Here is a 26,055-nt window from a genome sequence, read left to right as displayed (position 1 = left end):
CCAAAGAGTAAATATTTCAGTCTTTGTGGGCAATCCAGTCTTTGCTGCAATGCTCAGCTCTGCCTTTGTGGCATGAATGCAGCCAGATGATATGTGAGTGAAGGATGTACATCTGGTCCAATAAAACTTTATTTATAAAAACAGATGGTGAGCCACATTTGGCCTATGGGCCATGGTTTTCCAAACCCTAATCTATATCACGGCTCACAGTTCAGAATAACTGAAATATATAGAGGGTTCCATCATGAAGAAAGACTATTTTATGAGTACCATGGTTACATAGTTAAATAATTTTGCCAACTAATTTTTAAGAAATTCTTCACTTTATAGTTTTACTAATATCCCAAATAATGGTTTCTATTTTTTGTCTCTAAGCAAAATTTGGTATTGAATAAATTCATCCCACACCCAGTTACGTTCAGCATTTTAGTTGTTTTTTCATAGGAAGGCTAGACAAGTCACCTGGTGTATTATTTTGCAAGAGGTAGTACACACCTTTGAACAAGTTTTCTTCCATTCTCTCCTTTTATTTGTGGGCTTTTGGTCACTCACCTCTCATTTAGTGACTCCTTGTTGACCCTATTCTAGTCACCATTTCTATGCAACGAATTGTCCCAAAACTTAGTGGCTGAAAACAACATCTGTTTTATTATATCTTACAGATTTTGTCAGTTGGGGATTTAGTCAGGGCTTAGCAGGGTGATTCTTCTGCTGTTCATGAGCTTGACTCAGGTCACTCAGTGCTATTCAGCTGACAGTGGGCTGCTCTGGAGGGTCTGAGATGGCTTCTTTACATGTCTAGTGTCTTGGTGAGGATGCCTCAGAGGCTCGGCTTAGTGGTTGGACTCAGCTGGGACTGTCCACTAAGCACCTACATGTGGCCTCTTCAGCATGGTGGCCTCCGAGTTGTTATGTGTCTTACATGGTGGCTGGCTTTCCTCAGAGTAAGTGCCCCAAGAGAACCAGGTGACAGCTGCATGGCCTTCTGACCCAGCTTCAGAAGGTACCCAGCCTCACTTCTACCATGTTCTGTCAGTTACAAGCAGCTCATAAGGTCAGCCTGCTGTTCCATATCAGATTTTTATTAAATAAATAAGCAAAAGACATCAAAATGATTTGAGTTCTAGTTAATGCTGGCCTCACCATTCATATTATTTGAGAAGGCAGCAGGGTCCGTATGTTAACAAATCACCTGTTGCTTGTGGCCAGGCTGACCCCTGAGCTGACTGGGAGTGATTAAGCAGACTTTCCATCACCAGTCATCACTAGTCAATTTAAAACTTTTGTAGTCATTTTTGTTTCCTTTACCCCTTCTATAATTTTCATGGTACCAAAAAATGCTACATGTTTGGTGCCAGTGCTGTCTCCTGTGGGCTTCTCTTGTTTCAGTCTTAGGAGTACCGACCTAGCTTGGGGTCAGTGGCTTCCTATAGTTGGTCCACCTCAGTGCCATTCAGGTTCCAATCCCACTACGTCAGCCTAACTCTATCCTGTTATCTTTAAAAAAAAATCAGTCCCCTTTATACTTACATGAAGAGTTAGTAGGCTTAAACTCTGGTCTCATTTGTATAGAAGGGGTTAAGATGATTGTGCATGTATTTCCTGAACATAAAGGCTATCTGGTTACTTTTTTCCCTCTCAAAACTCTCTCAGGAAACCTTCTCTTTAAACAGTAAAAGGAAGTAAATCTTGGAATAAAACTGAGTTCTCTTTCTTCAGCGAATTTTTAAGCTGAGTATTACATTTCTTTAACTGCCTGTAGTCATATCTTCCTGATACATATTTTGAAACAACCAGTCCCTATAATTTTGCATCACATTAATTGCCTATAACTGACTCATTATTTCTAATTACAAGCCAGCACAGAGAGCTGAGACAATTCTCTGGATGACTTAAGCCCTGAAGTTCATTTTATTGGAAAGAAGGCAGTCTGTCACCATACAAAGTCATCACAGTGTTACTGACTATATTCCTTGTGCTGTACGTTACATCCCTGTGACATTTATTTTGTAACTGGAAGCTCTTAATCTCTCTCATCCATTTTACTCATCCCTCTGCTTCCTTCCCCCTCTGGCAACCACTAGGTTGTTCCCTGTATCTATGAATCTGTCTCTATTTTGTTATGTTTGTTCATTTGTTTTGTTCTTCAGATTCCACATATACAATGAAATTGTATGCTATTTGTCTTTCTCTGTCTGACTTATTTCACTTAACATAATACCCTCTAGGTCCATCCATGTTGTTGCAAATGGCAATATTTCATTTTTTGTGGCTGAGTAATATTCCATTGTATGTATAAACCACATCTTCTTTATCCATCTGTCTATCAGTAGACACTCGGATTGCTTAAGGAAGACTTTTTGATAGATGTTAATTGGTGATGAGTATAGAGCATCTCTGCTATTTTAGCTACTGGTTCTGGGTATCAGTTAGTTTTTACAGTGAGTAAAATAAAGTATCCTCACAGTGAATCTCATTTGTGAAACAAGAGATATAGTCTTATCACAAGAGACTCAGGTCCACAAATATTTCTCTACTTGGTTCATCCTCTTCCAAAAACCAGTAGCAAGAACTATTGCCACAGTTCCCAGCCTCAGGTTCCTCATAGAAAACTACAGGGGCTGAGGAATGTATCTGGGGAGACAAAACAATCTGACTGTGGCATTTAAATGTAACACTGAAAGGATCCTTGGGGAAAAGGTTGTATATTGCAGAGTGATAGCTAGTGATGGGAGAAGGCCAGAGAGAGGCCTCAGGGCTTTCCTCTTTTTCTTTTTCTATAATTCTTTGCTTTCCAACCACAAGGTAGATTTTCTTATCTCCCAGTGAAGTCATCCTCTGTGGTTTGTAATGCTATTCTACTTTTTGGCTGAAGGGTCTGTTTTCCAGAGGTTGTGGGGGTGCTTTTATTAGTATTTTTTAATTTACACGAGGAAAAACTTCTTTGTAGAAAAATTAGGAAATAAAGATAGGCACAAAGTTGAACCCCCAAACCAACCGTGATCCAGCGACTCTTGTTCATAGATAATGAATGTTAACATTTTGATGAGTGTCTCAGCTTTTCAACCTGAAGGACACGGGCATCTGTTCCAACCTCAGCATTTATATGGCATGGATTAGGTGTTTATTAAGTAGTAACAGTAATAGCATTCTACTTGATACTTCTTGGAGTGGCCTGAAATACTGTGCTGAAATTTTTAATTCTAACTGTCCAGACTTTCAATATTAAAGAATAAATAGCAACTGCCTTCTCCATAGCTCTGTGACAGCTCGTCAAAACCATGTTGCTATGGGTGGTATTACAGGCAGGACTTTCATAGGAAAACGATACTGTTTCTCGGAAAATCTCATGACCTGTGCTATTCTTGTGGTCAGTGAGGTTGGGGGATGTGTGTGGCTCATAGATCGGGCCCCAGGATGAGTCTGGCCAAGTCTCGCTTCCTCTCCGCCTCGTTGGTGGCCCTGGAAGGGAATCTGCCCTGGTTTTAGTTTGGCTGTAGTCTTGGTATCATAGTTGTCATACCTCCACCTGGTAGAATTAGGAATCCCGTTCTCCAAGGCACTTCTTAAAAGAATGTCTGCTTCACTGACGCTATACATGCTGGGGAAGTTTGTGACCTAAATAACAACTCTGTTTATCTATTCTTTCCTACTTAGGCAGCAATAAGGAAAGAACTAAATGAATTTAAAAGCACAGAAATGGAGGTTCATGAAGAGAGTCGACAGTTTACCAGGTAGGTAAACAAAGTGCAGTTGAACATATTAAGAATGAGTAAGATGGAAAATTGTATGTTCTGTGTGTTTCACAACAATTAAAATTTTGTAAAAAGTACAGTTTAGCACAACACCATCTAGTGAACATTTCTAAAATTAAGTCTTTTTTTTTTTTCCCTGAAGTCTGAATCATTTTAAAAGGACTATGTTTTGGCTTCTTTCTTAGTTTTAGTTTCTGGGCCAGAAGACAAGCATCAGCATTATTTATTCTGCTCTTGAAGAGACACAGTTGAGGTTTTATGCCCAGAACAGATGGGGGTGAGAGCCAGTGTGGGCACATATGTGTCTGCTTTGGACTCCCAGAAGACATAACTTGGGATAGAAACTCAATTTTTAGAGGATGTAACTTAGAAAGGAACCCAGTTTTTACTGCTGCCACAGAAGATCACTATAATCCTATTATTTTTCCTCCCAACACACTTCAGTTTCACCAGCTGCTAAAACCGGCAGGGACCTGAGTGACCTTGTAGTCTGAGCCCACACTTCACAGGTGTTCCGTTTATTTATATCTCACAGGTTTACGTGCTTTGCTGATATAACAGGTGTTATATAAAAAATTGAAGAATTTGCGTGCCAATCAAATTTTTGAAAATTGAATTGTTAAAAAACATTTCAGAACAGATGATTACATGAAGAATACCCTGGTCGTCTTTCTGGAAAGCAAATACTTATCCCAAGGCTAGAAACAGCCTCTTTAGGGCAGCCATGCATCATGGTGCTACAGTATCTGCAGTGGTTGTGTTGGTGGTGGTGACATGCTGGGGAGCATGTCCCGTGATAAAGGAAGCAGTGGTAGAACTTCACAGTTTAATAACAAATCCCTTCCCTGAAGTCCGTGGGGACCTGATTGCTCCCTACCTATTGCTCCTGTAATCATGTCTGCTATGTAGAAGAAACTCCCCTTTCTCCTCAGGGTAGTTCTTTCTGATGTTTTGTTTTCTCCTATGTCATGTTTCTTTGTAAGTGCATGTAGGGCTTTCAGACATCCTGAATATATAGGCTTTTTCTTTATTTGAGCATGCTACCCTATCATAATGCAGTCTTGGACCCATCACATGCCCATATCAAGCCAGACCTATTTGTTCTCTCCTTTTCTCCCTTCTGCTTCTGAGGTCAGGGAAAATTCATGCTAGTATCTAACACTGTGGTTACACTTCTCCAGTAAAGTTGATCACCATAAGTTGGATATTTATGGTGACACTGAGCTGGCTAGGACCTCTGGATAACTGGGATGATGGTGTGTGTTTGTGTCTTTGAATTCTGACCCCTGAGATGTAGCGACTGCACTCAGCCCAGTCTTTGACATTCAGGATGGTTTTCCTAACAAATCGTAGTGTCTGATTAACTCATTTTAATTTGGTAGCATTATATGAAGAGTAAATTCCAATAGAAAACCAGTAAATTTTAAAAATACATTTATATGTAAGTTCTCATTTTATGAAAATTAAACATTTGTACTTGAATAAGTTCTGTTGTACACTATGAACAAGTCAAAAAAAGTACAAAGTTGGGAGAAGTAAAGGTATTTCTTTTTTATAAATGTATTTTTATGTGCACAAATAATATATTCTAATTAAGCATTCAAACAGCACAAAAATCTATTAAAGGAAAATGAAAACTCCCTTCACTCCTTCCTCAAATTCATTTCCATTCTCACAGGTAACCACTGGTAAAAGTTTGTGTAGATCTTTCTAGACAGTTTTCCGTACATTCACAAACGTGCATGTATGTGTGATATATGTGTACATACTTACATGCATTTATGTACACCCTCTCAGTTTTTCACAAAGACAGCATCTAGAGAATCTGACCATGTTAGTATATATTTCATTCATTTGGATGACTCTGTGGCATTTCATAGATAATACACTCTGTCATAAATTATTGAACAATTATTCTATTAATGCATGTTTATGAAAATTTCAGTTTTCCATTATTTAAACAATGCTACCTTGACTTTATGAGTACATCTTTCCCCATACATGCCAGTATTTCTATAGCATAAGTGTATTTGCCATGTCTACTAAATATGTATTTTTTAACATTTTGAAAGATACTATTCTGTGTCTTCCCAAAAGGACACTCAGTTTACACTGTGACTTCCAATGAACATGACTGGTCTGCTCATCCTTATCAGCATTTGGAGGTTGTGAGAGGTTTCTAAAGAATGAACAATAATATCCTATTTCATTGATTTCCATAAGGTTGGGCATCTTTATATATTTTTATTGGCCATTTATTTTTTGAATTCTTTGATTTTCTTTGACCAGTTTTCTTTGGGGTTGTTTGTCTTTTTCATATGGATTAGTAAAATCTCCTTAGGTATTGTGCACGTCAGCCCTTTATTACATGCGTCTCAATACTTTAATCTGTTGTTAATGTTTTAACTCTTTGTGGTCTTCTGTTTAAATTTCTGCATATTCAGATTTGCCTGTATTGTTATTTTTTTACTTCATTTGTTTTGTGTCTTATGGAGGACGGCCAAGATTCTAAAAGTATTATCTTCAATTTTTATACATGCTTTTTTTATACTTAAATCTTTCATTCACAGGGCATTTATTTATACGTATGATTCAAGGGAGTAAACTAACTTTACTTCGTTATAAATCAATAGTCAGTTGCCCCAATGCCCTATATTTCCTCTTTATGTGACGTTCATCTTTTAATATGCACGTAGGTCAATTCTGGATTCTTCACTGAGCTCTAATGAGCTGTCGTCTGTCCTTGCACCGTGTCATATGACTTAATTCGAATAGATTTGTAGTATGTTTTTAAGTCTGATGGGATATTTTTTTACCTTCAAACTTCTTTTGGCTTTTTTTTTCTGTATTTACTCATCTTCAGATATTTAGAGTATGCTTGTGTGTTCTGTAAAAGAATCTATTGATATCTTTATTGTTTAAGCAAATATTAATAGATGCAAAGAGTGATGGGCTGCATTTCCAAAGAAAATCATGGGCCTTTATTTATTTATTTATTTATTTATTTATTGGTAACAGCCGATATGAAAGTAAGCTTTTAAAGTTTTCCCAAAAATATATTGGTTAACACTCTTTAAAATGTCTTTTAAAGACAGTTTTGGGGGAATGGGCAAATTAAGTGAAGAGGATTAAGAAGTGCAGACTTCCAGTTATAAAATACATAAGTCATGGGGATGTAATGTGCAGCATGGGGAGTATAGTCAATAATATTGTAAAAACTTTGTACGGTGACAAATGGTAACAAACTTACCATGGTGATCACTTCATAAAGTACAAAAATACCGAATTGCTATATTGTGTACCTGTAATGAATATATTCTAAGTCAATTGTAGTTCAATTTTTTTTAAAAAATTAAATTTCCAGATAAGGAAAAATTAAATATTCATATCACTAAGATAAATATTCCTTGCTTAAGTATTTTTTAAAACTTGGCAGTAAAGCAAATGTCTCCTGCTATTTTTCCATTGATTTATATTACATCATTAGAGTTGCATTCCAGTAGAGAAGTATTTTGGCTCTGAGACTTTTAAAATAATATTTAATGATTTTTAAATTGTTTTCAGTATTTCTTTTAAAAGGTAAAAGTTTTGGTAAATACTGCAGAGTCTAATCAAAATAATACAAACGTATGATAATGTTTTACGTTTAGAAAATTGCTCATGTAGAAGACGGCAGTGCCCATAGCCCCAGGCGCCCTTTGAGGGAATAAACTCACCATGGATCATGACCTGGGCCTGGATCTGAGTGCAGCCCAGATAGAGAGCAGCTCACTTGTTACAAAGCTCTTCTCATTAGCACCAGACATTATCTCCTTATATCGAGTAAGCCTTCCCTTCAGAACCTAAACCTATTAACTGTCTGCAGATTTAGGGTGGTTAATAAAAGGGTTTAGACAACCCTGTTTCCTCTGCCCAGGCACCTCTTTATCCAGAGATAGTCTGAACGCTGGGAGGATCCCTTCCCATATATAGCTTCCTTTGCTTCTATATCTCTGGGGAGATTCACAAAAAGCTGGTAACGCTGGTTGGCTCTGGGAGGGGGATTGGATGGCTAGGGGTAGGCATGGTGGGGGAGACTTCACTACTCACTCATTTGAACCTTTTGAGCTTTTGAAACATAGAATCTAGAATTACCTAGTCAAAACCAAACATTTAAAAGAAAAAATGAAGGATTGGGGGGAGGGTATAGCTCAAGTGGTAGAGTGCATGCTTAGCATGCACAAGGTCCTGGATTCAATCCCCAGTACCTTCTCTAAAAATAAATAAGCCTAATTACCTCCCTCTGCCTCCCAAAAAAGAATTACGTGGATAATTATTTTAATCATACAAATAATCTAAAAAAATAGAATTAATAGAAAAAAAAAAAAAAAGAATGACCTTTGTGGGGAGGCTATAGCTCAAGTGGTAAAGTCCATGCTTAGCATGCACAAGGTCCTGGGTTCAATCCCCAGTACATCTTCATAAAATAAATAAATAAATCTAATCACCTCCCCACCACAAAAAAGTTAAAAAACAAACAACAAACAAAAAATGAAGGATCAATTTCCTAAAGCCTTCTTTCTGTAAATGAAGATTCTATCATGGTGGCTTTTCTTGAATAGTGTACTGGCAGGCTGAATAGTGTACTGGCACGAATACTGTGACACTCCTGCTTTTATGTATCAAGAAGGCACCTCTGAAAACTCCATCGTGGAGTACATTCTCTGTGTGATTGATCTGAAGAGTGGATTGTAACAATCCACTCTTTCATCTAATTCCCCTACTTTCTCCAGATGGCTCTCTGAAATTGGAATGCATTCTGGGGCCTTGTGAGAAGAATGAGGACAAGTGGTCTCCCTAAGAATTCATCCTTTGGCCTGTGAGATACCAACCAGGCTCTAAACTCTGTTCTTTAGAACACTTACTGCTTGTCCAGCCACATACTGTGTTTTCTACCCTCAGCAGCTGCCTGCCCAGCCTACTGTGTACAACCCAAAAGACTATTTGAAGGGCAAAGTACTATTAAATAAGGCCATTGCATTATGGAAAGAGATCACCATGACAAAGAAAAGCCACTTCCCTTCCCATAGTAAATGAGATTTCTACAATTTAAAATAAGTCTCTAAATTATAAAGACATATAAATTGTATGAAAAAAATTTTACATAAAAACTAAGCTTTAAAATGGTTATAGCTGAGTGGTAGGATCTATCTGGCTAATTGTGATCTTTGGATATTATCTGCTTTCCAAATTTTTTTAAATGTCAACATGTATCAATTTATAGTCAAGGGAGAATATTACTTTTTAAAATAAACTTTGATTAGAAAAATGATAAATAAACCTAATTATCTCTCCCCCCTCAAAAAAAATTAAAAATAAATAAATAAATAAAAATAAACTTTGAATTTTGTAAATACGAACATTTGTACAGTATGCAAAGTAGTACTTTCATATATATAATTTTATTAGCTTCTAAATTATTTGCTTACCATATGACGCAAAGAATCATTAAATTTGACACCCTTAGAGCCAAAATGGGCCTCAAGAGATGTTAAGTGGAAAAATCAAGATACTGACTAAAGACATATATATATGTGTGTGTATGTATATATATAGCAGTGGTTTGTTTTATTTTAAAATTCAGATGCATGGGCAAAAAAAGATTAGGAAATAACATTTAAAAACTCAGCCATAGGAAAAAATGAAATATTGCCTTTTGCAGCAACATGGGTGACCTGGAGATCATCATACTAAGTAAAGCAAGTCAGAGAGGGAAAGACAAATATTACATGATGTCACTTACATGTGGAATCAAAAAATAATACAAATGAATCAATATACAAAACAGAAATAGAATATCAATTTACGGTTACCACAGGGGAGAGGGAGGAGGGGAGGGATAAATTAGGAGTTTGGGATTAACAGACATAAACTATGTATAAAGTAGATAAGAACCAAAGATTTACTGTATAGCGTAGGGAACTATATTCAATATCTTTTAATAACTTATAATGGAAAATAATCTGAAAAAATATACATGTAACTGAATCACTTTGCTATGTACCTGAAACTCACACAATATGATAAACCATCTATACTTCTAAATAAATAAATAAATAAAAGCAAGTAATGCCAAACCTTAAAAAAAACAAAAACAAAAACAAAAACAAAAACAAAACTCTTAATGGTTTGTCATAGAGTGGGGTTATAGGGTGTTTTTTTCCTTTTCTCTATTTTTCAGATTTCTTTAGTGCAGTTATGTTCAGATGTGTGTGTGTGCCCGTGTGTATTTAGAGCATTTGTCTCATTCTGCACACCTTGAGTTCTTACTATCCTATGTGGGTTTACAGATGACGTAAACCCCATTCTAAGCCTCTAGATATGTTCATCAAAATGTGACGTATGACAGGAATTATACTGCGACCACAGTGAACATTAATTCAGGGGCCCTCCACAGAGAAATGAGAAGGCTACTTCTGCCAGTGCGGCTCCTTTTACTTGCTACCTGGACAGAAATTAAAAAGAATTGCAAAATGCTGCTTCGACCACCAAGGTTGCAAGCATGGCTCTGCATTCAGAATAACAGAATCCCACCCAGTGTGTGATCTGACATCGGCAGAATAAGGAGCAGTGGTTTAGCAGAACCTCCTCATTTGCTCAACATAAGTGTGTGTGTGCCCTGAGCATTAAACCCTTTTAAATAAAAGCGAAATTAATTATTTAGGATTTCTGTGTATATCAACTAAGGAAGTATAGGAAAGTAATAGTTTACATTTATGAGTAATTTCATATTTTATATTATCTGAATGAATGTACAAGAAGGTGATTAAATTTTTATATATTAATTTGTGGAGGAGCCTTCATGGAAAAGATTATCTTACCAAATTCCATGACTTAAAAATAGCTTTTTTTCCTATTCACTCCCTCTCAACGGTATGAAATAAAAATTTATTGCAGTTTTAACAAGAAGAAGAAAATATAGATAGCTTCGAATTTGAGTTTCAGGGAAGTTCTGTAAAAGGTGGACAAAAGCTGAAGTAACCTGAGGGCACAGTAAATCTATTTATTACTTCATCAACTTGAAGCCTAAAGCCAAAACTGTCATTCTGCCGGATAGGCAGACTTCTCCAGAGGTGAAGCTGAACTTCATGTACTTGAAAATGAATGCAAACCACTGAGTAGTACCAAACTTAAGAACAATTTACATTTTAGAGCTGATTTTGAGGATAAGTTGCCTGATTTAAAAAGGATATGAATGTCCTTTTCTGATTGGATAGAGCAAGAAAATATATGGGTTTTTTTTTTTCCAGATCTGGGCAGTGCATATGAAGACAGGTTACATTTCTGACCCCTCAGCTTTGTCAGTGTATTATTCCATTCACCATGTGAGTTGGTCATCTTCTCTTAGCCAGGCCTGGAAGCTGTGCTGATGTGCCTTCCAACAAAATCCAGCCTGAACTCTCTCTCTAATGGAATCCATGGGCAAATAGTGTCTGCAGAAAAAACAAAAAGTTTTACAGTGCCCTGCTAATTTTTGGAAATTAAAGGCAGGACACTTTGCAGGAAAATGCTGGGCTGTAGAAGGTTCTAAATCTCTTCTGGGTCACTGGCTACTCACTTTGTTGCCCAGCCCAATCTTTAATTTACCTTCTTCATCCCAGAGACAATACTGATAGGAGGAGAAAGCCTCTTATATCGGGTTCATCCTTTGAATCCAGGGCCAGATGAAGATTAGGACGTTATGGAATTTTTGGTGTATAAAGTCGAGCAAATTTGGAGAGACCTAAAAGAAAATTGTTAAATTAGATGAGTTTGCATTTAATTCCTAGAAAGAAAAAAAAAAAGACTCTGACAAAGAGGGGCCTTTGATAGCTCATGGTGTGAGGATCCAGCAGACGCAGTACGTCTGTCTGCATCCCCAGGGTTCCTGCTCCCTCCTGTGCTGTGGACAGGGCTTGTGTGTCCTGTGCAGAGGTAAGCTGCCTCTCGTTTCACCCCCAAGGACATCACTGGGCTTGCTTTGCGTGTAATTGCGAAAAGTTTGTGCTGAATCGGTTCTCATCTAGTTCCCTTTGCGGCAAAAGGCAAACGTTTTGAGACAACTGTAGCAGTCAAAGTGGCCTGGAAATGGGGAACAGGACTTTTCTCTGGTCAAAACTGGCCAAAACTGGCAGATGTAGAAATCCAACTGATTACATTTTCCGTTCCATTCTGCCCAGAGGGCACCAAGAATAGCCTGTGAATGAAAGCATGGAGGAAGGCATGTTTCGATCTCATAGTCTAGTGTAGGTTAGGAATACAGAGTCTCAAGCCTGGCATGTTTACTTACCAGCTCTCTACCTTGGGTTCATGACTTAGCATCCCTGTGCCTCAGTTTCCACATCTGTACAAAGGAGATACAGGAGTACCTGCCTCATGGGATTATTTGGAAGATTAAATGAAGTAATATATGTATAGCACTTGGACTTGTGCTAGGCACATAGTAAAATTTAATATAGTCAGCTATCATTATTGTTAGTCTCTTTTTCTTTCACATTTTATATAAAAAGTTTGACTTAAGAGGTTTCCAGTTGTTCTTGAAATATTTGTGTAGAATTCTTGAAATAGAATTTGTGTAGAATTTCCATAGTGTTCTTCAGGTTAAGGTTGACTTCCTAGAAAGCATGATGGAATGTCCCATCAGATGGGTTATCATATTCGGTTGTAGTTGTGAATGAAAAATAATTGCCTGCCTTATCAGTCAACAAAGGACGCTGCAGCCATCAGCCACTACCGCCGACCCAACAGTGGGTGAGAGAACTGTAAGCCTGAGAGAACTGAGGATGGAGACACGCAGGCTGCCCGCAGGCTGCCCACTGACAAGTCCTCAGCCTCTGCAGCCACCCACAGCCATGCTCCCAAGGGAACTCAGGATGGGAAAGCACAGGATACCGGCCTTAGATTAGCTAAGTGAACATCAAAGGAATGATTTGAATGAGTCCCAACCTTTACATCTTCCCATACAAAGCAAAGCACTAAATTCCTTAACTTGAGATACCTGGTTTTGTTTAATTAACAATAATCTTTTGGTGTTCTGACTACCTGATCTTTGTTGTGAAAACTTGTCTATATCCTGGCTCCTCCCCTGCCTCTTCAGAGCAGTCTCTCAGAGGAATCTGAGAGGCCACATCCTGGGCTTAAGTCCTCAAAAATGTCCACCAAATAAAACTCTCAACTTTTAGATTGTGCATGTTTAAACCAATGTCGTTAATTTTAGGGGTCTCTTGATTGAACTCTTCAGTTGTATAGAATTATTTCTAGGAAGAGTTACCAAATAAGCAAGTGCAGCTATATTCATGTATTCAGTTGCTTGTGTGTTCAACAAATACTTACTGAGGAAGGCAGTGAGCCTGGGAATATAGAGCATGTCAAAGTCCTCACTCTCACATGCTTAATGTTCTAGTGAGGGAGACAAACCATTAGCAAGTAAACAAACAAACATGATCATTTCTGATAGTGCTAAGTGCTATGAAGAAAATATAGCAGGATGCTGTGAGAAAAATCAGGATGGATATGGATAGGGTGGCTAAGAAGGGGTCTCTTGAGGAAATAAAACTTATTCTGTGATTTAAATGACAAGAGGGAGCTCTGAGCACTGTTGAGGGAAAGGGAAACACTCCCCCTAGAGGGGGTCAGCTGACCTAGAGGAAACGAGCTGATGCAAAAGGCCTGAGGAGGGAAAGAACTTTGCATGGTCAGAGGGCAGGGAGAAAGCCCAGGTGACAGGCATACTGTCTCCGCTTAACAAGCGCAGAGCATGGAGGTGCACACACCTGCCCAGGGTTACGGTCGGTAGAGTCAAGAATTGAACGTGTAGTGGACACATTCTCCGCTTTAATCACAGCATGTTTGCTAGTTTTGGAAAGCTTGGTATATCCTATTTTTATTTTGACTTTTGGAAAGTCTGACAGGCAGCAGAAGTATCACAGGCCCCATGCATCCATCACACAGCTTCTCTAACTTACGGCCAATTTTGTTTCATCTCGTCTTATGTCTTTAATTTTTTCATTTTTTAATGCTTTGATTTAGCAGAGCAACATTTATCAGGCAGTACCATATGCCAGGTATTACATTCAATGAGTATATAGAAGTGAGTAAGCACAAGTCTTTCCTCAGGATCTCAGGATCTAAGAAGACAGGCACACCTATACTACACACACACACACACACACACACCCAATGATCAGTAACTGGTATAAACCACATGTTATGGACACACAGAAGAGACAGCAACTAATGCTTTCCTGAGAGGTGGAGGAAAAGGAGTTTGGGGAACTCAGTGAGACTGTAGGAGGTTGAGATGGGAAGAAAGATAGGAGTAAAGGGAAAAATGGAGAGCATTTTGGGGGCAACTGATTGCAATTTGGGGTATTTGGGGAATAGTGGTCGAATGAGAAACATGGGTTAGGCCACATCCTGAAAGGCCTCAGTCACCAGTCTAAGGAATTTACGTTTTATTTTGTAGGGAAGTGGGGAAACATGCAACGATACTCACAAAGAACTGGGATGACTGGATCATTATTTATGAATAATAATTCTAGTGACAGTGTGCAGCATAGATCTGACCTCTGAATCTACAAGCCTGGGACAGGGAAATGAATGAAGAGCCTGGGCAGATTAGGTTAGCCAAGACAAATGAAATGCTAAATAGAGTTGCATAAATGTGGAGTCACAGAAGTAGGCTGCAGAGGTGGATCAGATAAGACCTTCTGGAGAAGATGGCTTTTGACTTTGATCTTGAATATAAAAACATGAATGGATAATGAAGGGAGGGGACTGTAGTATTAGGGAACAGCATGTTCAAAAGCAGAGAGCTACAAAATCAGAGAGAATATTCAGGGATTCCCATGGATGGATGTGAAGCCAGTCAGCTAGCTAGCATGCTGTTAAAGCACTGCCAGCAAAAGGTGGTAAGGGTTCTAATGAATTCAGAGACAAGCAGTGGAGGCAGGACTTGGTGATTAATGGGATATGGAGGGTGAAGGAGAGAAATGGGTTGCAAATCTGAGGTTTCTAGACTCAAGGTATTTTTTAAAGTAGAATGTTTTAAAAAGTGGAAAGCATAAAGGCAGTTTCACAAGAAAAGATAATTTGGATAGTTGTGCACATGCTTAGTATGTTGCCTGTGGAACGTTTGGAAGGAAATGCTGGGCAGGAATTTGGAAACTCAGGTGTAGAAAGTAGATTTGGAATCATCAACGGGAAGTGATGAGTGGCTGAAGCTAATGAAATGATAACTGATGATGTTTTCCTATTAAAATGACAAACCTGGTGTAACCAAGTCCTTTATGAAACATCTTGCTCTGCTCAATACAGGTCGGAACATGACCCTCAAGAATAGTGATGTTTTGTGTATTGATTGCACTGTATCATGGACGATGTAACCAGCATCTTTTGCGTGGGGGTTGTCTCTGCTGTCCCACATAACATTTATAACAGTATTCTGTTATGTCAGTAATTCAGAACCGTCATTCGGCTGGGGACACTGGAGCTGCCTTTGATCATAAACATTACTGTACCTTATTCACTTAACTGAATGCAGTGTGTGTTTCTCTACCACATCACAGAGTTGCTGTTCTTTATTTCAGGTTTCATCGTCCATAACGAAGTGTGAGACTCTATGGAAACAGACTGATCGTCTTTGTGGGAAGCCTCGCTTCCTGAAAACCTAATATTGCACTGGGATTTGAATGTGTGTGTTTCCGTTTAACTTGTGGTGAAGGAGGCGTGTGGAAAGTGCTCCCACCCTGTGCAGCCCACATGGGGCCGACAAGCAAAGGGAAGGGTGGACCCTGCTGTCCAGCACGTGTATCGATGGTAAGGGACACCTTGGTTGCACCAGTTATTCTTCATCAGGAGTTTTAATCAGAGAAGATGAGCAGAAGACAATCACTGGTTCCCTGTTGCCAGAAAGCCAAATTTTTACGGTGCGGGTTAACGAAGAACGGAGAACAGAGTTTCTGGGCACTGGAAAGGGATAGGAGTTGAAAATCAGAAAAAAAAGAGAAATATTTCATTATGTTAATGAAAAGAGAAAATTGAAGCATAAATGTATTTTTGAAGTAGGCTTTTGGTAGTTGAGAACTTATTAAGGAATTTGGGAATCTAATCACCCAATGTGGATTTCTTAGAGACCTAATCCTGGAGGAATATTCCTGATTCACCATTATATTGGTACAGTGCAGTACCATTATTTTTTTGTTGTGCCAGTGAATACAGTTGCCAGAAATAAGTCTGAGCATTTTCATGCATCTTTTTCTTAAATGCAGGAGGCTTTTACTGACTCTTAATAAGCATGCTTACCCAAATTTTGTTGCATGCTTTAAATAGCATAGCTATACACACTTGATTTTTTTTTTAAATATTTTTTAATACAGCCTTCCACAAGGATAACAGGACTGGGAATAAAGTCAGATGTGATGAGACCCTATACATCTGTAGCAAGCTTTAGAAGTAAATCTTTTGGTCTTTCCCTAGCTTGAATATCTCCTAAGTTGAAACAGTCATACTTGATCTAAGGAAAAAAATATCAACAATCATGGCACCTTTTTAAAAAGTCTGAATCCAAAGTTAAAACTTAAGCAAAATGCAAGTGTTCTGCCAGCAGTTAGTGCTGAGTGGGAATGGAAAAAACTACTTATTTTCCATGCTGCATTAAGTTGGGTTGCTGCTATTTAAAAAAAAAAAAAAAAGCACATGGATAAGAAAAATTAGTCACCCAAAGACTTAACACAAAATTTCAGCTAGGTTGTAAGTGAGGAAAACCTCATTTGGTATTTTTAAGAGCCTGCAGATTGCATCCATAAATCTATAGCATTGACTTCCGGTGCAGAAGAATCAGTGAGATTACAGTTATGAAAGGTTTCCCTATGAGCCTACAGTCAGTATTGTTTACATTAAGAAACCCTCTATTGCCATCTTGCTATTTTCCATGGAGTCACGGGGCTTAGCATGGCTTCTGCTCCCAAGTGCATATGACCGTATGTAAATACTGCCTTGCATTTAGTTGTTCTTTCACAATTGTTTTGTGCCCCTTTTATTAAAAACACATGAGATGTATAACAAGACCAGACCTAAAAAGACTTTATTTTATTCTCAGAGTTTGGTCTGGGATTTTTTGAAATGATTCTAGTTCGTTACATGGAAAACTGTAATTTTCGATTTCAACCAAAAAGCAGTTGATCTGGTGGATAAATTTGGATCTTATTGTTAGTTTATATTTTCTTAAAAACCACTTAAAATTGGATGATTTTGCTTAAAAAAAAATGTAGTCCCAGTTAGCTTTTTACAAAAACCAGGACCATTTTATAACTAAGAAAGTGGCCAGCATTGCTGCCCCTCTCGCTGTGCTCAGCTCTGTGCATAGATAAAGTGAACCTAGAATTCTGCACTATTGTCATTTCATTGATAGAATTAAGACATATTTTTACTTTGAAAAAATTTTTTCTTCATTCCCATGTGTCTTTCTCTGGCTAAAGTTTTGTCCATTTCATAGTGTTTAAATCCAGCCACAGACAATAACTGTGTTTCAATTTTTTGCTGAAGTCATGTTTTTCCTTACTGATACTGTTTTATTGTCATTTTAGTATCTCGGGAAAAATACCAAGGAATATAATGTTATTTTAATTTTCTGTGCTTATAATGTTTGATCATTGTTTTGATTTCTAATCACAAGGCCTCTATAAAAATGGCAAACATAAGACATTTATCACAATTTTATCATTCAAGTTACATGTCATAGAAAGCCTCAATTTGGTTGATAAAAGGAACAATTTTTTTCCCACTAGTGGTACGTGTGATACATTTTTTTCTTCCCTACAATGAGATGCACCCAGTACAAAATGAGACTCTGGTCCCTCAATATTGTTTTCTTTGTATGACATGTCAGATTCATGAGCTAACCATACTTCTTCTTCTACTGATTAACATGCTTAGGGAAAAGTTTAAAAGAGAGAAGTTTAAAAGTCAAAAATAGTAACCACTACTAGTCTAATATTTAAGAATTCGAACCACTGATTATGTTATTAGAATGAGTCTTTAACAAAAAAGCTGCAGAAGCAATGGAAGGATTATGAGCTAAGCTATATTTTAGCTGCAGAATGAAGCTCTGTTTTAATAGCTGATTTTAAAAGGCAGAAACACTGCATATCCACTGCGGCAGCCCACCTCGAGGTCTCTTTCCCGGCAGCCCTAAAAGGATGCAGACATGTGGACTACCCTCCATAGAATTATGTCTCTGCCTAATGCCAGCATTTCTGCAATCCAGCCAATAAGCTGCGGCTCTATAAAAATGTGTACGTGAATTGGATTGTCGTAGCACACCAGCAAGCTTTTCCCTATTTAAGGTGTGACGTTAGGCTGACGTAGAAGTAAGTGGGTTTTCCTGAGTCCCCAGGGTATGATGAAGGAAGAAAACAAATCCATCCCCGGAAAGGTCTCGGACAGGAAAGAACTGGACGGATTGTAAAAACCAAAGTGGCCACTTCCATCTTTTTTTAAATGGAGAAGAACATTAACCATATGGTAGTAACGATACCATAAGCTTTATCAGCATCTTCATGGTCACTACCGATCAGTCTGACCAAACTAGTTCTCTGGTGACTAGCATTAATTTCTGCCTGATAATTTCCTATGTGTGTGAAATGTCTTGCATTTTTTGTTGTTCAATTAGCTTATCTTTATATTAATTCCTAAAATTATTTAAATGAAATCTGTAATACTCAGAGAACTAGTGGGGGTATTTGAACAGCTGTTTTCAATGGAGAAAAAGCACACTCATCCATCTGATTTACCCAGAGAAACTGACTTTCTGGTTTCATTTTCATATCGTTTGTTAGCATACAATCAATTATGCTTCTCTTACATTAGTAAATATATTCTGTTAGTAGAAAGTTCTGAAATGTAAATGAAAAGCTACTTAAGGGAGTAGAGGTATTGAATATACCCTTCAAAAATCATCAGATACTGAAAATGAGAGAGAAGTCCTTCAAACCCATAATTCAGGTTTTACAACCTGCAGTCAATTTGGTGCTGCATTGGCACTTAAAAAAAAAAAAATACAGTAGCTTACACTTAAAGAACAATCTGCATTAACATTGCATCTCCTAACCTGTACCGCATTTTAACACACAATAGGCATTGTATTTATACTTCATAGAATCAGACACAACTTTGACAAATAATACTGTAGCAAAAAGCAGACTTGTCTACCACATAATAGTATCTCCATGTTTAGACAGTGAAAGCTCTTCAAAAATGTCATTATTTCTTTAAGTGGTCCCAGCCCCACATTTCACAGAGTGAGATGAGATGGAATCAAGCTGGTACAAGGTACATAAACTGATGTCACTGCATCCGTATGGTGGCTTAAACATTCCTCGAGCCAGTCATATTATTAGGCCTAACCTTACTAGTGAAAGCATACGCTTTGAGACAAGAATTGATTTCTTCACATCACTAGAGAATGTTATGAGCACTAAGGAACCACTAAGATGCAATTCATTTACAAAGTTTTCCCTTGGCCACTTGAAAATGGCTAATCTTCCACCGCTGGGTATTTGAGTGTATTATCACATTGTTTTAGTCGACAAGGCAGAGAGAAATTGTAGAGCTGAAATGTGTCCTAGAGGGGCTTGCAACAGCAAGAGCAATCATCCAATTAATAGGATCGTCTTCCTGAGAGAAAGCACATCTCCAGATATTTGAAACCCAAATTTCCAAAGAGCAGCCTGAGGCTCTACTGGAATTTGTCAGTGACCAAAGGGCGTCGGGACAAACCACTCTCCTTTTCACTTGCCGTTGACTTTCTGTAATCATTAAGCTTAGGCTCTTTATGGAAACACAACATACCATGAGCATTTCTAGAAAACAACCAAAAAATAGCCCGCTTACACTTTTTCAAAGACAGGGTCATCCCAAATTAAGAAATCCTATTGTAGCCTCTGTAAAATTTCTGGCAAAAAAAAAAAAAAAGGAGAATCCTATAATAGCAGCAATTCCCACTGAAATCCAACCCTGTAGGCAAGGGTCATTTTTACCTATGCTAGGATTTACTGCACAAAAAATGTCATTTAGCTTGTCACATTGGTAGCATGGCTGCGCATGTGAGCAAAAGCACTCCATCAATGTTTCTCAGTGGGGGTGCTGTTGGCTTTCAGAGCTAGGCTGTTCTTTGTTGTACAGAAGTGTCCCACACATCACAAGATGTTTAATATCCCAGGCCCCTGCAGACTAAATGCCAGCAGTATGCCCAGTCATTGTAAATACTGAAAGTAAGAAGCCCTCCCCCATAATTGAATGCCCTTCCAGGAGGGTGGTACCACCTCTCTTTAGTATCACTGTCTACTGCCCTTTGAGGACACGGGGATAAAGTGTCTGTCTCAAAACGTCATCTTGACTGCCTTGCATTCCTTTGGGCCCTGAGTAGTTTCTTCTCCCTTCATTTTTCTAGCCTTCTGCTTTGATGCAGTTTTAATTTGCCAGCTCTCCATGGAGGAGGTTACTGGGGAGTGTTGGGGGTTCCATGGTCACTTGGTTGGTCCCCATATTACTTAAAAGATTTCACATGAAACAAACTTTTTTTTTTTCTTTTGCCTCACAATTTTACCTCAGAACTACACTGTTCGTCACAATCCTTGTCAGTGTCATGAGGACCATTGCATGGCTTAACCACAAACTGGACAGCTAGCAATCCACATAAACAAAACTGATGGTCTACGAAAATTACCATTAGATTTCACCTGGTGAGCTACATCTTGGGAGATCCCAACCAACCAATCGTTTATCCTATTAAAGAAGCAATTAATCCACATGCCAATACTTGAATTCCCCCTGCATGAATACTCATGCAGTTCAACTTTTCTAAGATTTGTGAATACTAAATTATGAAGGAAACGTGGGTAAACTGTGGATTGCGTGCATATTGTTCATACATCAGCCATGATCATACACAAAACAAGATGAATTTTACCTAGATGAAACATTATTAAACTATACTAACAATAATAAACATACTTTCCTTGTAACATTTTTGTCACCAAAACTGAGTGACAAATATGTCTTGAAATTATTTGGATGAATTGTAGCTAATTGATTGAATTAAGTTAACCACTATAATTGTTTTCAATATTAAAATTTCTAAATATGTCTCTTGAAGCAGAGCAACTCAGAGTTGATGAAGGTGGTTATATTGTAAACTTTTAGATGGTGCTTAAGAATTCTTTTAAATACCAGTTTGTTTTTTTAAAGAATGATTTGAAGGGAGTAAATGAGGCAGAATGCCACTCCACCTGCAGGTTAATTTTGTGGTATATTAAAATGCCAATAATATTTGTGCCACTTGCCAATTTAGGGGGCTTTTCCCTTACTGGATGTTTTGTTCCAGTTTGACTGTGTACATTGCTGACCGAGCCTCCACAAGGAGAAGTCACCATGGCAATGCTACTGAGTGTTCAAAAACGATCTGACTGAATCTGAGGTCAAACCACTTTCATCACTTAAAATACAGGCACTAATTTTTCCTTTTATTTTTTCAAATTTTTCTTCTGCGGGTTAGGAATGTGCCAATTGGTTCAAAACATTCTGCACCAATTTCACCAGATTTAGTACCTACTAAAAACTCAAACTTGTCACTTTTTTGTATAATTTTTAAATAAAGAACTATATGCATTCTTTTGTTATTTCAAGCTTTGGTGAAAGTAATTAAGAATGGTAAGCTGTGCTCACGATCAGACTGAATGATTCCTGATTTCCAGTGAGTGATCTAATCCTACATATTATACAGGTGTCATATCTGTGACTGTAAATAACTGGAACTATATACCGATTAACACGACGGTTTCTCTTTTTTTGTTGTTCTTAGACCTGTACTGTATTATAGTATGTGGGTATAAATATCTACAAGTATACACACGTATGTATATGTAATTCCACTATTGTAACCTGAAAGAAAGACTATGTATTATCTTTTTTATTCCATATTGGTGTTTGTGTTATTTAAAAAGCAAAAATATGCTCTATTTAGTTGTATTGTAGGATACTTTGCTGTGCACAAATCCAAGTGCCTTAGAACATTGTTTAGCTTTCTGAAGTATATATAAATGCATATATGTATAAAATTGGGAAAAGTTACCTCAATAAAATCATTGGGAAATATCCCCAGCTTTAGTTTGTTCCAATTTCTATTGTATTCAGACAGTGCTCAGTATTTTTAAGTTAAAAACTCAAAGAGTCCTCACCTTTAAAGCAAGAATAAGAGAGCTTTTCTAATTTCCTGTTATTTCAACTCTACCTAACTTAGACAATTTTTTTGTATGTAAGGCCTTGCGGTTTGTACTTTTCGTGTAAAATATCTAAGAATCGCTGCCTGAAACAGCAACTTACAGTATATTTTTAAAACTTGGTGTCTTTTTATATCTGAGGACATTTGATATTGATGTTTTCATTGACATTATAATGTATAAACATAAAAGATAGTCCCTTCAGAGTTTCTAATATACAAAATAAATAAAATTCCTCATTATGCCTACTATTCAGTGTATTACAAGCAAGGAGAGAGCTTGGGAACACATTTTTGACCAGAAAAAGAATTGGAATATACTTTTCATGTTTTTCAACAATAGTTACAAGTTGTAAATTAGCCTCCCTCAACTCCAGGATGAGGGCAAAGGTGTGAAAGGGAAGTTGAAGAGTGATTTGTGCACCATTTTCCTAGACAGAAGACGTATGAGAGAGAAGATTGGGACCAAAAAATTAGAGTTGGTTTAAAATTGGCCCCAAGTATGCTATTAAAGATTAGCGGTATATCTCCAGGGTAGGTGTGGTAGTTAAAAAAGTACTTTCCACTTTTTCTTACACTAAACCAGGATCTACATTGAAATACTACTTTCCAAAACCCAGTGGAGGTAAGTAATGGACCATTTTTTCTTCTGCAGTGCTTTGACGGCATCAGATTTATTAAACTTTATTAAATTTGATTAAACTCTTTGCAGAACCTCAACTCCAACACGGCATGGAGTTGCTGCCACCAACGTTGCCGTCCACAGACGACCTAAGTCCCTATTCGGTGTATGAGTTTTGAACTCTGCCCTGTAAAAAGTGGACACTAATAGAACACATAAAGCTCTAAAGGAAGGTTAAGAATGTAAAGTTTGTGTAAAAGTTTTTTTTTTTTTTTTTTGCTCTTCTGCTAAAAATGGTACCATTTCTAGGGATTTTTTAAAACCATTTTTTAATGAAGTATATAGTTCATTTATAATGTGTGAGTTTTAGGTGCATAGCAACGTGATTCAGCTATGCCATTGCTAGGGGTTTTAAGGGGGAAAAATGCTGTAGATTTTCATAATTTGATAAGCACCCTAGGGAGGAGAGGGCTGGCATTTTCAGCATTTCTTGATCTAAGGATGTGTTTCTGGATAAACTTTTGACCTTGGAGGGGGGGAGGTAATTAGGTTTGTTTATTTATTTATTTAATGGAGATACTGGGGACTGAACCCAGGACCTCATGCATGCTAAGCACACACCCTACCACTGAGCTATACCCTCCGCCTAGACTTTTACCCGTGGTTGGCCCAGCTCAGACAATCTGGTGTAGGGAGTACTCAACACAGGTAAGAATTTGCCTGTAATTGTTCTTGTAGGCGTACTCAACATTTCAAATTTAAGCTATAAATTATTTCTTCTCAGTCAGTTTAAATTTGTTACCTCTTTAGTTCAGGCTCTGATTCCTTTGAAATCTTGGTCATTACCCCTGAGTCTTCCCCAACCAATCCATTCTAAATCCTGCTACAACATTATTCTTCCTAGAACACAACTCATATTATTCCTACTCAGAATTTTCCAGTGACTCCCCACTGCCTACTGAATACCTCCCAAGTGCTTTAACCTAGCCCTCAAAATCTTCTGCAGGTTCACCATAGACCACAGTTTCAGATTGCTCTCCTTTTATTTATTCCTTACTTGAGCCAAATTAAATGAAACTAATTTATCCTCCAATACAATATGCAACATTACAACTTTATTTACACCATTCCTGGCAACTGGATTTCTCGTCTTTCTTAACATCCCACCTGTCCTTCTAGGAAGGGTTCAAATATCTTCTCCAGACATTGACATTGCAGTTTCATTAAAGTCTTAAACAGCATATATAAACTTAAGATTTTATTTTCTTTTAAGCATTTTAAATGCCCAAATGTGATTATAATAAGCATTTTAACAACACTTTCAAATACATTATAAATGTAGTAAATCAGATTTTCTTAAACATTTCAGTATTATTTACAAATGGAAAAATAGTTTTATACTTTTCAGCTTTACAAGTTTAAAACTATTTCTATAGTTTAAAGTAGAATTGTATGGCTAATTGGTCAGATTCTACAATAGTCCAATTTTTTAAAACTTACAAATTCTTTAAGACCAAATATATATAGATTGTCCCAATAATTACAAGACATAAATGTGACACAAAGTTATTACTTTGGGCTTTAATATAATATCCACATATTTAATTCTAAACCTTCCCAGTCCTGTAGATACACTTGGATACTGAGAGAAGCAGATTTTAAAGCCTTAGGCAAGCTGAAATGACTGGATTGCCAATTCACCATGTGCTTAATGGTTAAAAATCTCTAACTCAGAGCTGTATCCTATGGGCTTCATACTTCTGGGAAGAATCTACTCTAGTCACAGAGACATGTTCAGAACCATTTGTCAGTCTCTATAACTTTAGGGGTCTCCAAATCCACAGCCTTCATAAAGGATTGGCTTTGTTAAACCAGATTCAAACTAGATCCTAAGCAGTTCTTTTGCCTGATATGCAGGGGACATCTGTACTCGGGAATCATGGTTAATGCCCTTCAGCAATCTTGTACTGGCCTGCTTGAAATTTTGCATTTTTCCCCATATTCTTTCCTCACTGAGTAGTCACAACTCATTTAAATGACATCCAGATAGATTCTGTACTGGTTCCATACCAATGTCTTATTTGTCCCTGAGGCCAGAACTCTATAATTGCACTCAGGATGACACAATTCAGTAGAAAAACTGAGCTGAAGACGGAAGCTAAAGGGATGGAAGACTAAGGAGTTTAACAAGGGTCAAGTCAAAGGTCCTTGTAAACCTTCTTGTAGGAGTTTGGAATTTTATCCTTAGGATAAGAGGGATCCACTGAAGGATTTACGCTCGGGGGTTACATCCTCAGATTTGCCCTCATCACGCTGACCACAATGTAGAGACGGAACTGGACAAGTCAATGTTGGAAGGCTGGAGACCATTACTATGGCTATAATCTGGTTGGGAGGTGACCTCAACCAAGGTGTTAACTATTGGAAAGAAGAGACACACAAATGTAAGGGACAGTTGAGAGGCAGAAGTGATTGTTGCATGTAGGAAATGAAAGAGATGGAAAAGTAAAGACTATTCCTGTTTCTGGCTTGGGCAACTAAATGAGTAGTGGTGATGCCACTGGCTGATATAGTAAACAGCAGAGGTAAGGCTGTAAGAGTGGAGTGGGAGACAGGAAGAGGGGGAGGAGAGGGGAGGAAGTATGCAGAGGTGAAGCAGTCAATTTTGAACACAAAATTCAAATTGTTTGAATTGCCCACCTGTTGGGGCATCTATATGTAGATAGATGTACCACTGGGTATATGGCTCTGAAAGTCAGGGAAAAGGTCTGGGCTCCAGAGAGGAAGTTGAGATTCATCAGCCCATGTAATGGAAGCTATAGAAAAGGATAAAAACCACCCCCACAGACACATGTAGCTTAAGACTGTGAAGAAATTACTACAATGAAAATTGCGTGAACTATTTTTTCATCACCTGAATTTGTCTCCAAGACTGTAAAGCCATTTCATTTACACATCATCTGAGTGCTTTGGAGGATATATTTTTAAAATTTAACTGAGTTTTACTGGTTAACTTAATTTTAAATAAAATGGAGCAGCCCGTTATGCAGGGGGTTAAATTGTAAAGCAAAGATTGTATTTGAAAATATATTGCTCCAATACAGTATATAGGCATACTATCTCAGTAAGTCCAACCCAGCCTATTTTTACTTCAGTATTGGCATGTGTGGCTGGTTCTTTAATTCAGCCACAGATGAAGTCATTTTACATTTACATGCTATATAGCATGTTAAAAGAAACAAAAACAAAAGCCTTGCATTTAAGCATAAGAATTACACTCAGCAAGTGAAAAGTAGGTAAGTCTCAGCTCATTCACATTTAAAGTATGTCCCAACACCTAAGGAATGGCAGTGGGTTTGTGGCCTTTTTTGTATCTTATTGTT

General features: G+C 37.7%; 1 protein-coding gene across 8 annotated transcripts in view; it reads left to right on the top strand.

Annotated features, from left to right (window-relative positions):
- The window catches only part of PHACTR2 (phosphatase and actin regulator 2), a 241,290-nt gene extending 219,362 nt beyond the window's left edge, over positions 1–21,928 (top strand). For 5 of the 8 annotated variants that reach the window (XM_074368237.1, XM_074368244.1, XM_074368242.1 and 2 more), the window contains 2 exons: positions 3,658–3,734; positions 15,362–21,928. In XM_074368237.1, the coding sequence (XP_074224338.1) occupies positions 3,658–3,734; positions 15,362–15,377 (93 nt within the window). In that variant the 3' untranslated portion in view covers positions 15,378–21,928. Of the gene's footprint in view, positions 1–3,657; positions 3,739–15,361 lie in introns of those variants that run through there. The other 3 variants (XM_074368238.1, XM_074368243.1, XM_074368241.1) reach the window with 1 other exon arrangement.
- The last annotated feature ends 4,127 nt before the right edge of the window (positions 21,929–26,055 follow it).

Source organism: Camelus bactrianus, chromosome 8 (genome assembly GCF_048773025.1).
Source record: "Camelus bactrianus isolate YW-2024 breed Bactrian camel chromosome 8, ASM4877302v1, whole genome shotgun sequence".
NCBI classification, from domain to species: domain Eukaryota; kingdom Metazoa; phylum Chordata; class Mammalia; order Artiodactyla; family Camelidae; genus Camelus; species Camelus bactrianus.
The sequence above is the reverse complement of the archived record's forward strand: the minus strand, read 5'-3'. Positions and strand labels throughout refer to the sequence as shown.